A 14,522-nucleotide genomic window follows, 5' to 3' on the forward strand; every position below is an offset into this window, starting at 1 on the left:
CTGAGGAGGGAACCACCTAAGCCAATAGGAAATTCATGACTATGGCAAGGACTTAGGCCCCAGATCCCGAAAGGGACTTATGCACCTATCTCTTAGGGATTCACAGCCACAAACCCTCTCCTGGAGTTAGGCACCTAAGCAAGGGCAGCCCTTGCTTGTGAAAAACCAGAGACACACTGATCATAGCCAGAGGACCTATGTTTAGGGCACCCACCTGGGAGTCACGTCTTGCTCCAAAACAGGGATTTGAACCCTAGTCTTCCATCTCCCAGCTGAGTACCCTAACTTCCAGACTATTGGCTATTCTTTCCTGGAGTGTACCACAGAGTTCCTGTGTGATGCTAGGCAAGTCACTTAGTAACCACTTGTGAAAAGTTCATTAACTGGGTGTTCTTTATTTTCTGGGTGCCTGAGTTGAGATGTTGGAGTCTGATTTGCAGAAGTGCTGCACCTTCAACAGCTACAGCCAATGGGAGCTCTGCTTTGAACATATGAAGTGCTACATAATACCAAGTCTCTCAAAAATCAGGTGCTGTATGTCACAATAGGCACCCCACATGACAAGATCCTTGACCTTAACCCCTGGGTCTCAGTACTCCATCTATAAAATGAGGATATCATCTCTTCATCCTACATGGATATTGTGAAAATAAGCTTTGGGAAGCTTTCAGATACTATAGTGATGAGTACCATAGAAAAGCCCCTGAGAAAAATAATTCTGGCTTCAGAGTAGGGATTATAGAGTAGGCAGTAAGTATGGCCTCGTGCCAGATTTGTTTAATCCCCATTGTCCAAATACTGACTAGAGGCTCATTAATTGAACACCATCCATCCTGTGCAATGAATGAGGCAGGGTTCAGTAGAAAAAAATAGTATGTGATCATGTAATTCAAGACTATCATACTGCATGGGCAACCTTAATTCTGGCCTTTCTGAACTTTTGAGTGCGTGATTTTGCAACCTTAAGATGTTCCTTTAACTTAGCTTTTTATGTGCAACAGTATTAAGTGCTCAGGATCATGAGAAAAGTTGCAATATAGATATATCATTAATCATCTTAATTTTCCCACATGATACTTTTAACAGTCATGCTTGTTTACTCATGCAAATTTCATCTGTACAGTAAAATACCACACAAGATTCTGTAAAACTTTAATTTATTCCCCCCCAAGTATCCAGAATATGCCCTTTTGAGGAAAAGAATGTGACCAAAAAAATGAGTACCAGCATAACTATTCACATGGAGAGGAAGAAAATAAAAGCACATACTACCCGATTACACAGAAAACAACCCAAAAGTCCTATTTAATGGGATAGTGCAAGTTAACAGCATGTCTCTGGCAATGATACCTTCATTTGGATTATAGAAGTTTTACAGAATAGAGTTAGATCAAAAGTCTAGACGGGTCTCTGATATTTTACTCTAGCATTAGGAACATAACTTTTGAAAGATGCTGTACAGAATGACCCACCAAACAAATGTATTTACAAGCCCGGGGAGAAAATTTTTTTTTTTTCAGTTTATCCCAAATAAAAATACACAGAATTATGAAAATATAGGGTTACTATTTCCACCACACAGAAGTCAATGCTGCTGTCTGAAAGGCTTGCAAGATTATTTCAAGTTTTTAAAGTTCATCTTTTTCTCTCAATAAGGTGTACCTATGTTCACTGGGTGCTAGTTTCTGGAACGAACTCTCTGGTGGGCTGCTTGCTAAATCTTGAATTGGCTGAAAAAGAACACAAAAGGATGTTTTCATTAAGTAAAGATACTCTAAGATTATTGCTTATGAGAAATGAGACTAAAAACAAATTCTAAACTAGATGGAATGAATTTGAACTAGATGGAATGAATTTCCTTTATATACTCAGAGAAATAACTTAAGGTTGCTTAAAGGGGACGGCCCATCCACACAGACCCTTAACATCAAGGAAATACCCAGTTAACATTTATTCCTTTAACACATCACCACCACACATGAGCCTAGACAGATTCTGACCATCCTAAGACCCAATCACCTCCAGTGTGTACAGTAACAATACTCTCACATTTCTTACCAGCACACTAAATGCAAAACCTTAACTCTGACCTCAAACTTCAACATACATTAGCATTACTGAATAGTATGGTTATTTTCCTATTGGGAAGTAGGAGACAAGTACCTTCACCACACGACCATCCTATAAAGCAAACAGCATGTGATCATGTAATTAATTTGTTTCTCAGTACTCTGCAGAGCTGGTTATGTTGCAACAGTCCCATTTTACACATAGATTTGTCCTCGTCTGGAAGGTGGTGTGGCTAAGTGAATGAGACTTGACTCCATCACATTGGTGACCCATGTTCCATTCCCAGAGGTGCCAAATACTGTGCACGCTCAGATCCTCAGTTACCTTGTCTGTAAAATGGGAAGGAAGATACCTGAAGATACCTTGCTCCATAGTAAGGTCTGTGAAGCACATGATTAAGATAAGAACATTTAGATCTGGACATTGGTGTGTTGGGAAGGGGAAGTTTGGTAAAAGAAGTGTCAGAAGTCTGGCATCCAGAGGGGGACAGCGTTAAGGATGTGTACATGTGCAGCAGTTGTAGTAATAGTGACATGTGTTGTTCTGAGTAGGAGCAGAAGGTATGTACTGGTAGGTGGCTTAACTTTTGATTTCTTAGCTGAGTCCCACACAAGCAGTAACAAAAAGCAAAGTTCTGAACAAAGCTGTCTGAATATTAATTTCCTAGGAATATTTTTTAATATTTAAGTGGGTTGTGTGAGGGGGATCCTCAGAGCTGTGTCACAGAAATGCAGAGATGATAGACAAAATTTTATCTCCAGCTGCACTTCTCTGATAAAACCTTCTCCACCACAATCTACACCTAACCCATCTGTTTAGCCTCAAAAAACGTGTAGCTGCTTATGGAGAAGAGTCTATGTGTTGGCTACCTGCTGCTGTGTGACCCTTAGTCCTAAAAAGATGTTTAACTACCGGCTGCGCCAAATCCACTGGAGACTCCTCTGCCAATAAGTCAGACTATCACTGACAAATTTCAAGCAACTGCAGAAGGTTTTTATTAAAAATGTATACAACACAAACTATACAGACAATTCAAAGGCTACCTCTACACGGAGAAAGACAAATGGTAAGCAGCGTTTGTCACACACACACACACACAGTGCTGTATGAAAGGTTATGTAATGTATACCAGTTGGACACATGTACATACTCATACATGTTTTCTGATGGCATGGGAAAGGAAGACCAGAGGGAGGCAATGAAAGTAGGCAGCTATTCTAGGCAGCAGGGCTGGCTGTGTGCAGAATTCCCCCAAGAGTATTCATGTTGCCTTTACTGGTGGTTTCCTTGGTTTTCAGCGATTGCATAGACAGGAAACACACCCAAATAACCTTTTTTCTAAATGAACTTATTTTGTGGGGGAACATATAGGAGGGACAGTGTCACCTCGTTAAATTTTCAGGAGATAGTAACTTTTGAGACTTGATTTCCCAATAACAACATTGCACTGTAATAATTTATGCAAAACATTTTCTGCATGCAAGTATTTGTAGATATGTATGTCCACTCATTGATATCTACCTGTTTGCAACTAGTGATTAATCTCTGGATAGCAGAGAGGTTTATAGAGCAGGCAGGACCTGGTAACTTGCAGAAGTGGCTGGGGAGCTGCAGAAGCAAGCCCCGTCTAGTATGCCAAACCCTCAGGCAGTTTATCCATATACCATGCAGAGCTACACAACACGCCAGGTGGAACTTGCTACAATTTTCTTCTTCTGCCTGGGGAGTCAGGTGTCCCAGGTGGACTGACTTGTGTATAAGCAAATACCTTAAACCCAGCTACAAATGGTTGGTTTATACACAAATATACACAGGCTGGATTTGTATTTTATGATAAAATACAGGATTGTGCCTAGAATCTGCATTCTGTACATCATCTCGTATAGCTCGATGAAAGGGTTGGTGCTAAAACTGTTATCTAGATACTTACACATTTTACTTTTTGAGTACAGATTCTTCCATTATAATCAAAATACTAATGGCAAGCAACTACAGGACATAGAATTGGGGAGTGAAAGAGCAACAGGTCTCATTTACTGATTACTAAACTTGCTTTAATGCTGTAATAGTCATTAATCCAAACAGGAAGTACAGACTATAATGAACAATTCATCAATCAAAATTTCCTTCAAGAGCCCTGCCTCAGTAGTAAAAATAAAATAAAATTAGAAAAAAAAATCACAGCATATTAATAGCTGTACATTTGCCCTGAATCAACTTTTCTCTTGGAGAGCCAAATAACTTGAAACCTAGAAATGCTTGTAATCCCACTGAAAGCTGGAATTTCAGACATCGGACTATGTACTGGAACATTTTTGCAGTAGTAAAAAGATGTTTTAGTTGCCTTCTCTCGTAAGTCACTGTGATAAAAGACAGATTATTTATCAGCAGTCATATTTCTGCATGTGGAACTTTAAGGTCCACTGCCTTCAATAAAGTGGAAAAATAATGTGTTGTAACATGATTTGAGGATAAAAGTAGTGGTGAGCTATCAAGAATAAACTTCAGACTTAATCTCAAAATAAATTCACCAGAATGGAAATGGCATTAAAAGACTTCAGATTTCCACAATGAATAAAAATGTAAGAGGCAGAAAATGACACCAGCATCTTTTAGTGAGGAGGCATATCTTTTAGTCTTTTTAAAAAGAGTTTTGCTTTATTAACTGCAGACAGATATTATTGTGTGCAAGGAAGGTGCTCAGAGATTACAACAATAAGAGGCCAGATGTGTGTCTAAATTAGGTGGCTTTAAATTCTAGTGTCAGAAGATGGCTCATACTAGATGGCTCATTGATCTAGCAGCTGAAGGCATAACAAGATCCAGTGGCTGGAATTTGAAGTCAGCACATTTCAAACTGGAAAAAAAATGCTTACTAATCTGTTCTGTAACTATTCCTCTTTGAGATGTGTTGCACACTTCAGTTCCACTTCAGGTGACTCACAAAGCAGTTCAATCCTGAGGTGGGATGAAAGTCTACCTGAATAATGATGGAAGGACTATGCATCCAAATCTGGCATCATCGCTATACTGTTGAGAGATGGCCTAATGAGATGCAAAGGTATGTACCAATGATCAAGCTGCAGCTCTACAAATATCCAGAATAGGCACTTGAGTGAGAAAGACTGTGTGTGATCTCGTTGAATGTGCTAGTAGCACAAACATACAGAAGGAAATGCACAACGATATTTGTTGACATGAGACCGGAAGGCCCATCATCCTGTCCACAACCACCATGAATAGTTGTGACGATAACCTAAACGGTTTAGTCCTGCCCAAGTAAAACACTAATGCTCTCCTAACATCCAAATGAGTGGAGTCACTCTCCTCATTCTCATAAGCATGAGACTTTGGAAAGAAAGGAAGTTTGAAAGTAAAATGCCTGACTAATGTGGAAGTCAGAAACTACTTTGAAATTTTGGATGAGGGTGTAAGTATACCTTGTATCAGAGGGGTAGCTGTGTTAGTCTGGATCTGTAAAAGCAGCAAAGAGTCTTGTGGCACCTGATAGAGTAACAGATGTTTGGGAGCATGAGCTTATTCACCCACGAAAGCTCATGCTCCCAAACGTCTATTAGTCTATAAGGTGCCACAAGACTCTTTGCTGCTTAAGTATACCTTGTCCTTGTAGATGTTTGTATATGGTGGGTCAGATACCCAGATTCTCAATTCTCCTACTCTCCTTGCTGAGGTAATTGCAACCAAAAACCTTCATTGAAAAATGCAGCAACAGGTAGCCAGCGGTTCAAAGGGCTGTCGCCTTAGCTTTGCTAATACCAGACCTAAATTTAAGGGGGAACAGGATCCTCTATTTGGGGGTATAGATGGTTCAGACCCATCAAAAACTGACTTTGGACTGGAGAAAAGTAAGCAATTAGCAATCAGAGGATGGAAAACCGAGATAGCTGCTAGTTCCTGATGGAACTAATGCCAAGACCTTGCTGCTTCAGGTATAACACACAGTGCAGCAGATGTTGTATTGGAGCCCAGACAGACCAGCACTTTTTGCTGAGACCAGGAGACTCTTTTCTATTTCAACAGGTATGTGTATCTAGTAGAAAGTTTTCTGCTATTTAGGAGGATGTTTTGCACGTTGCTTGAACAGGTGTGTGTGTGTGTGTGTGTGTGTGTGTCATAGAGCATCCAACTGAAAGATGAAGGACGTGCCCATGGTCCTGTGAGATCAGATCTGCTTCTGGTGGTAATGAAACCCTGGCTGAGAAGCTGACCAGAGTGGAAAACCAATGCTGGCAAGGCCATGCCGTGCTATGGAGGATCATGTGAGCATGGCCCGGTTTGATTTTTAACACTGCACAGGAGTGGAACCAGAGGGTAGACATACATGAGATTGTCTTTCCAGGGCATTGGGAAGGTGTCCATTAGAGTCTCTGGATGGTGACATGCTCATGAACAAAATTGATGACACTTCCTGTTGCACTGGGATGCAAACAGGTCTATGTGTGGGAGGGAGAATCACCCCAAGCTTGAAAAATGTATCTGGCCATATCTGGACAGAGATCACTCGCAGTGACTGGTGAAAGATTTCCTCATTCAGTTTGCCAGACTGTTCTGGACACATGGCAGGTGGGAGAATCTGAGGTGGATTGAGCTGATGATACAAAACACTATTGCCAATTGGCATAGAAGTGTCAATCTTGCCCCTCCCTGGCTGTTCACATAGAACATCACAGTGGTGTTGACCGGAAGAACTAGCAAATTCCTTGGGAGAGGAAAGCATGTCAAGCTAGATGAATGGCTCTCAACTCTCACATTTATATGGAGAGCCAAATCTTGGCCAGACCAGAGACCTGAAGCCTGTAGAATCCACAGGTGAACTCCCCAACCTAGGGTGGAAGCATCTGTAACCAGAGACAAAGTAGGATGTGGGGAAACAAAGGGGTACTCCCATAAGTATGTTGGTTGGGTCCATTCACCAGTCAAAAGAGGCTAAAACTTCTGTGGGAACTTAAACCAATGTATCCAGTGAATGATGAACTGGGGAATACACCACACTCAGCCAGCTCTGCAATTTAGTGAAACACAGCCTGGCAGCCAAACCACATATGTACATGAAGCTACGAGGCCCAGAAGCCTGTGGCAATTCTTTGCTGTCGTGGTGGGATGGACCTTCAGGTATAATGAAATGTCTGGAGGAACGCCCTGGCTTCTGTGGAATCCAAGACAGCTGCTATAGGCTCTATTCTCTGAACAGGTGAGAGGATTGACTTTTCTTCACTGATCAGCAAATCCAGTAGATTGGATCTTGGCCATGCTGGGTATCATTTGGCTCTTGGAAAGGACTCTCACCAACCAGTCATCCAGCCATGGAAACACCTGATTTTCTCAGGAACACAGCCACTTGCCATGCACTTTGTAAAACAGGAGGTTGCAGACGGCCCAAATGGCAGAACTGCAAACTGACAGTGGGATTAGTTGATCATAAATCTGAGGAATTTCCTGTGCCTTTCATGTATTGCCACATGAAAACACTCATCCTTTAAGTTGAGTGCAGGATACCAGTCAGCAGGATCCATAGAGGGGATAATCAGAGTGACCATGTGAAACAATTTTCTTTTTGTGCTTGTTCAGCTCTAGCAAGTCCAGAATGGGTCTCAGAAGTCCTTTTGCTTTTGGAATTAGGTAGTAGTGAGAATAAAACCCCTTTCCTCTGTAAAAAGGAGAAATTCCTCTATGGCTCCCAATAGGAGGAGAGATTGCACCTCCTGAAGAACTTCCTCATTAAAGTGGTCCCAGAAAAGGGACAGGAAAAGGGGTGGGGATAGAAATAAACTCAAGAGTGTATCCCAGCTCCATCATGCTTGAGACCCACTGGCCGTAGTGATATGGCTTCAAGCACTTAGGAAGTGGGATACTGTGTTGGAAAAAACAGGGGCAGGAGAAACATACTACAAACTGGTAAGTGACTCAACAAGAACGTCAAACTGACTGCTTGGTGTTTCAAGGCTGTCTGGATGACGATCTCACCGTGGCTGAAAAGAAAGGAAGAGGTGGTCTCCTCCTGTAACTTTTCCCTTTCCTTCTAGATTGGTCCTGGTGCCGAGACATACTAAAATAAAAATGCTGATACTGCTGTGGATAGAGCTGCTTCTTCTTTGGGAGGGGAGTGTAAATACCCAAAGACTTGAATATAGCCCTGGAGTCTTTAAGGTTATGAAGCGTGTCATTGGACTGCTATGAAAAAACCTCTGTCCCTCAAAAGAGAGATCCTGAAAGGTCTGTTGGACCTCCTGAGGAGGACTCGATGACTGGAGCCACAAACATCTGTGCACTGTAATGGCCAATATCATGGCTCTGGCAGCAGAATCAACAGCATACAATGCAGCCTGAAGCAAGGTCCTGGTTACCAACTTTCCTTTGCTAACTACTGCCAGAAGCTCTTGTCTGGCCTCCCCTGGTAACTTCTCTACAAATATTAAAACATTGCCTGGTGGCAGAAATTATAATGTCCCAGCAATGCTTGCTGATTAGAAATCTGGAGTTGTAGTCCAGCTGTTGAATAAGCTTTCCTGCCAAAAGATCAAGCGTCTTTGCATCTTTTGATTTTGGGGTAGATACCCACTGACCAGGGTGTTAGCAGCTGAGACCAAAGACCCTGGGGATGAGGTGGTGTGATGAGATATACAAACCCCACACTTTACGGCTGCTCTGGGCTCAGCTAGCCCTGCCCGCCATACCTACAAGAGATGCACAGACTGGAGGAGTTAGAAGGGAGCAGAACAGCTCACTTATGGGCAGGCCAGGAAAGAAAAAGGAACATTATCTTGCAGCTCCTAAGGGAAGGGTTGAGGGAAGGCAGGATCTCTTTCTCAGCAACTGCTTGAAGTTCCCTCCCTGAGGGAAGGGAGGACCTGCTTCTGATAGACCCTGAGAGGGAGGCATTTCCTCTCTCATCTACTAACCCAGTTTATCTGTGTTGATTCCCATGTTTTGTTTAGGGACTGCCCCTGAAGGGGAGAGATTTAGAACTGGCCTGGCTGGAGGCCCCAAGCATGAGAGGATGCAGCTGCTGCCCCAAGAGGGAGAGAGCTGCCATGCCATGTCCGACCGTAAAGCATGAGCTGACCCCCTTCACACTGTCTTGTTACAGACTGCAAACTTTGGACAATAGTGGGGTGGTAGGAAGTGGCCCAGGGAGGGCACCTTTAAAGTGCTCCTGGGTGTCAGGAGCTCAGGCTCAGAGGCTTGCATGCCCCCAGACTAACGTGATCAGGGAGAGCTGCTGCTAAGCCTGATGCCTGCCCCAGTGGGCAGGCTGGGGGCGGTACAGCCATGCTGGAGGAGCTGCCTGCACAAGGCGCTGGCTCCTGTGAGTGACAGCCCGACGTGTCACTGCTTTCACTGTGGCCATTCCCGGTAGAGCCCTGCAACTCCTCAGATATCCAATTTATATCCGCGGATATAAATTTGGTATCTGCACAGAGCTCTAGCCCAGGCTACCCCACCAAATCCTGCCCCCTGCATGTCAAAGGGCCTATGCCCTGACCATTAAGGCCACATTCCCCTTGAGTGAATACCATCAAATGAGGTGTAAAAATGTTCAACCCCCTCTAAGGGGATATAATACCTCACCTTTTTGCTGTAGTAGGCAGTGAAGATGTTGTTTACCAAAATACTTTTTTGGGCTCCAGAATAGCCTCAAATGGGGACTGCCGCTTGAGAAAGCACCACAGATCTCAAGATATGAACCAATCTGTGTGTGGCCTCCTAAACCACTTCCACCTGGATATCTAGGGAGGACGCCACACGCTTTAAAAGGTTCTGGTGGGCCCCAGTGAGGAATCACCAGACATAACCACCTCGGGCGATGAGGAGGAGGAACCCAAGACTGGATGAGGTGGAGCTTCTCCCAGTTCCTCCAAAGGGGGGATTCACTGAGGCAGACTGCTCATGTTTGGTACTGGGCCTGGTACTGGGATCAGCTTCAGCCATGCAGGATCACAACATCTATTGGAAGACGTAGAGGGCAGATGGTGCAGAGACTGTTTTGAGGCAGGAGGAAACCTGCATGGGTTCCAATACAGCCATCGATATGGCACTGGAGCTCAACTTCTTCCCAACCATGTCTACTAGCTGTCCAAAGAGAGGCTCCACTAGATACCAGAGGTTAAAGCCTCTCGAAGAAGAGCAATGGCTTATGTGATGTGGCTGTGACACACAAGATCCAACTTCCTCGTTGGACAATGAACTTTAGTCATCCAGTCAGGTAGCTGCAGTCTCTCTTGGTGCCAGGGAGTAGTGACGGGAGTCCGGAGAGGAGGCTGGCATTACAGAAATCATAAGCTGGCTTGCCTCTCGATGGCACTGCATGAGTGGGTTCCAGATTGTCTGGAGGTAGCAGCGGTACTGGATACAGAACTCTAGTAGCCAGCAAATCCATGTGAGTGTCCATCAGTACCGGGAGAGACGTCTCTGGGTCTGCCAGTCACGCCAGCACGCAGCAGGTATATGCCTCAAGTGTTGACAGCACTAGGAGATTCTGTTGCTGCTACTGCTGAGCCAAAGACGATGGCACTGCTGAACAGGATGGTGCTCCACTTAGAGATTGATCTCAATCACTGAAGTTGACGACCTCTCTTGAGGTGGTATCTGTACCACAGATTGCCTCAGCACTATGCGCACTCCATTCTCCTTCGCAACTTGATTGCTGGAGTTCAGTGCCAGGGACCTTGATTTCCTGGATGATGGGTGTCTGGATGCTGTCCTCCGATGCTACTTCAGTACCAGAGAAGGAGATTGGCACAGACTCATCCTGGGGCGGGACACTCCTGACTAAAGCGGAGTTGTGCAGTGCCTGCCCTGAACGGGAAGCCTCTGAGGGTGGGCACAGGCCTGCCTCCATAAGAAGGTACTTCCCTGTCTTTTTTGGGCTAAGTTCCTGTAGATTTGGCATCTTTCTCTGATGTGACCTTTTTCTAGGTACTTCAGGCACCAATAGTGCAGGCTGTTGACCAGAACTATCTTCTTATATGCATTGTAAAGTTTGAAATGCAGGGACCAAGGCAAGCCCTGGCACTGGTACCAAAAACTGAAAGGAACGGAAATGTACGGTAGTAAAAAAGGAAACCTATTAGTAGAAAAAAACCCACTACGCTAAGAGTATATAGTATCAACTATTGACAAGTACCAACTACATACAATAAAAATACCAAGAAAGAGGAAAACACTTGCAGTAGCAAGGTAGAATGCTCTGACAACAGTCACAGGCGGTAAGATGGAACTGGAGGCAGCTCTTCCCTTTATACCATCCCACAGCAGCGTAAGTAAGCAGAGGGCACATGTGCTATCTTGAAGGGACTTGCTGAGTGAAAAATCTCCAATGCTAGTGGCACTAAGCAAGCACACACCTGAAGTGGAATGGACATGTGCAATCCCTTGAAGTTTTTTTTTTAATTATTATTATTATTCCAGGGTTTGTCTACACATTGAGTTATTCTGGAATAACTCCACATGGGGACACTTATTCTTGAAAAAGAGTGCCTTGTTCTGGGTTAGCTTATTCTATTTTCAAAGCTATTGTGCTTTAAATTCATATCCTACCTTAATATAAATTAATTATTAAGTGTAGACAAGCCCTTAAATAGCATGGGGAATAAACAATTGGAACAGCTCAGGGATGTGGTAAATTCTCTATCATTAAGAGTTGCAGGGCTTATCTACATTTGAAATGCTACAGCGACACAGCTGCATGGCTGCAGTACTTCAGTGTATGCTGATGGGAGGGGTTCTCCTATCAGAGCAGATACCATCTTCCTCAAAAGGTAGTAGCTAGGCAGACAGAAGAATTCTTCCGCTGACCTAGCACTGTCTACGCTGGGGGCTAGGTCGTTCAGGGGTGTGGATTTTTCCCACTTCCGAGCAATGTAGTTAAGCCAAATTAACAGACCTCAGTCAAAAACATGGGTCTTTCTAAAAGATATGCTTTAGTTCAACCATACGTATGGGGCTGGATGCAGGAATCACTTCATGAAATTCCATGGCCTGTGTTATGTACGAGTTCAGTTTAGATAGTCAAAATGGTTCCTTCTGGCCTTAAAATTTTGAGAATCTATGGAGTTACATATTTCCCCCTATATATATATATTTTTTTTTTTTTCCCAATAATGAACACAAAAATGATTGATGCCAGATACCTATACCACACACACATTCTTGAGGGAAGTAATGTCTAAAAGATGTATTGAACTGAACTTTATTAAAATGGATTTCCATCCAATGGCTCTGAAGAAATATATCTTCTAACATGGCTCCCAGAATCGACTGAAAGGAAAACCCATCCAAAAGATGCCTAGAATGTGCATCCGTGGATTGCCAGAGATACTATGAAGACCTCTTTTCAAATTATATTGCTCCTGACAGAAGCACTTACTGTACTCGTTACATTTTGTTCAGGGAAGCAGGACCATCAACCCAACTTTCAGAAAGTACCATAGTACCTAATGACAAGTGGCCAGGACCTCCATTTTACTCCATCTGAAATATGGCATCTTCAGTAGCCCAGCAGTCCCTGACACCACCAGAAGGAACCATGTTGACTATCTAAACTGAACTGTTACATAACAGGGCCCAGGTGTCCTTTTAAGGTCACCTGTACATCACTGAACAACCTGGCTTCAGTGTTCAGTACAACAATCTGATCTGTGGTATCTACTTGCAAAAGTCCATGTAAACTTTCATGTCCTGTGTTAAATGCCTGAAAGCTCTTCCCCTCTCGCCCACTGCTTCCTGTAAAATCTCATCCTAAAATGGCCTGAAATGATTCAAAGGGAAAAGCCTTGAGTGAGCCAGTCAAATGTTTCAGCTGAGCATCTGGGACTTGATCCTCAGTGTTGCATAGGTCACTTTACCACGACAGCATCACAAAAATGACTTTAAAGCTGCCCTAAAGTGGCAGCTGAGGATTCCCCTGGTGTAGCAGTGTTCCTGCACCAGTCCTCAGCATGCTACAGGATTGCAAGTGGGGAGAAATAGTGTAACCACCACTGAGGTGTGCTGAACTCAGGTGAACTTGAGACTGGAGCTTCTACGACACTACCTTTGAGCCACACACATTGGCACAGTTGCATAAAAATAACCCAAGCTCAAAATGATCAATCTGCTAAGAACAAGTGCAGATGTAGAAAGAGCAGAAAGAAAATCAGAGGAGAAAGTCCTAACAGATTAAAAAATACCAAGTCCAGCTAGTTAGATAGAAGGGGAATGACAGTCTCATGGCTAGAGCACAGGCCTGTGTGTCAGATTTGGGTTCTCTTCTTAAATCTGCCACATACAGTACTTTCTTAATATTTCCATACCGTACAAGAGTGTTGTGAGGGTTAATTAATTAATGCTTGTGAAGTGTGTTGAAATCCTCTTATGCAAAATATTAATGAGATTTAACAGGTACATGGCCAAAGAATATTATGCTTGTGCCAGCTGCCAAGTGAGTTCATAAGAAGCACATTCTTGAAACTTTCCTTAGGGCAAAGACAAGTCAGTTAAGGGAGTATAGATAGAGGCTTGGAATAGATGCAGAGTTTGTCCCAGGTTCACCCAGTGATTGGACTGAAGAATTGAGTGCTTTGCTCAATTCAATTCACCTCATACAGTACAACTTCTTGTTCAGCCAATCACTCAGACAAACAAGTTTGGTTACATTTGCAGGAGATAATGCTGCCCGCTTCTTGTTTACAATGTCACCTGAAAGTGAGAACAAGCATTCGCATGGCACTGTTGTAGCCAGCACTGAAAGGTATTTACGTTACGCTAAACGTTCGTATGCCCCTTCAGGCTTTGATTTGTAGGCTCTAAAGTTTTACATTGTTTTGGTTTTGAGTGCAGTTATGTAAAAAAAAATCTACATTTATAAGTTGCACTTTCACAACAAAGAGATTGCACTACAGTACTTGTAAGAGGTGAATTGAAAAATACTATTTTTTCTTAATTTTTTACAGTGCAAATATTTGTAATAAAAATAATATAAAATGAGCACTGCACACTTTGCATTCTGTGCTGTAACTGAAATCAATATATTTGAAAATGTAGAAAAATATAAAAAATATTTATAATAAATTTAAACTGATATTCTATTATTGTTTAACAGTGCGATTAAAATGGCGATTAATCGCTACAATTTTTTTAATCTCACGATTAAATGGAATTTTTTTTTAATCGTTTGACAGCCCTAAATTATATTACTACTAATAGAAAGTACTCATGCAATTCAGACAAAGTAAAAATGGATTCCTTACAATTTCATGTAATATTGGTAAAAGCGTCCATAAACAATTGGTTTTATTTAAGCCATACTATTTTCAATCACTGAATTGTTAAAATGAAGAGATTGCATCACACCAGCAGAACAATGCCAGTTCCATTCAGAATGTTCCAAATCACAGAAGAGTTTAATTAACTCAAGTGACAAAACTAGTGATATTACAGGTATTAAAAAAGAA

At 42.7% G+C, this 14,522-nt stretch overlaps 1 protein-coding gene across 1 annotated transcript in view; it reads right to left on the bottom strand.

Annotated features, from left to right (window-relative positions):
* Positions 1-1,140: 1,140 nt before the first annotated feature.
* Positions 1,141-14,522, bottom strand: part of ERP44 (endoplasmic reticulum protein 44) — a 120,446-nt gene continuing 107,064 nt past the window's right edge. The window contains exon 12 of the mRNA XM_039525076.1: positions 1,141-1,730. Within this exon, the coding sequence (XP_039381010.1) occupies positions 1,629-1,730 (102 nt within the window). The 3' untranslated portion in view covers positions 1,141-1,628. The remainder of the gene's footprint in view (positions 1,731-14,522) is intronic.

Source organism: Mauremys reevesii, linkage group 2, assembly GCF_016161935.1.
Source record: "Mauremys reevesii isolate NIE-2019 linkage group 2, ASM1616193v1, whole genome shotgun sequence".
Taxonomy (NCBI): Eukaryota; Metazoa; Chordata; order Testudines; family Geoemydidae; genus Mauremys; species Mauremys reevesii.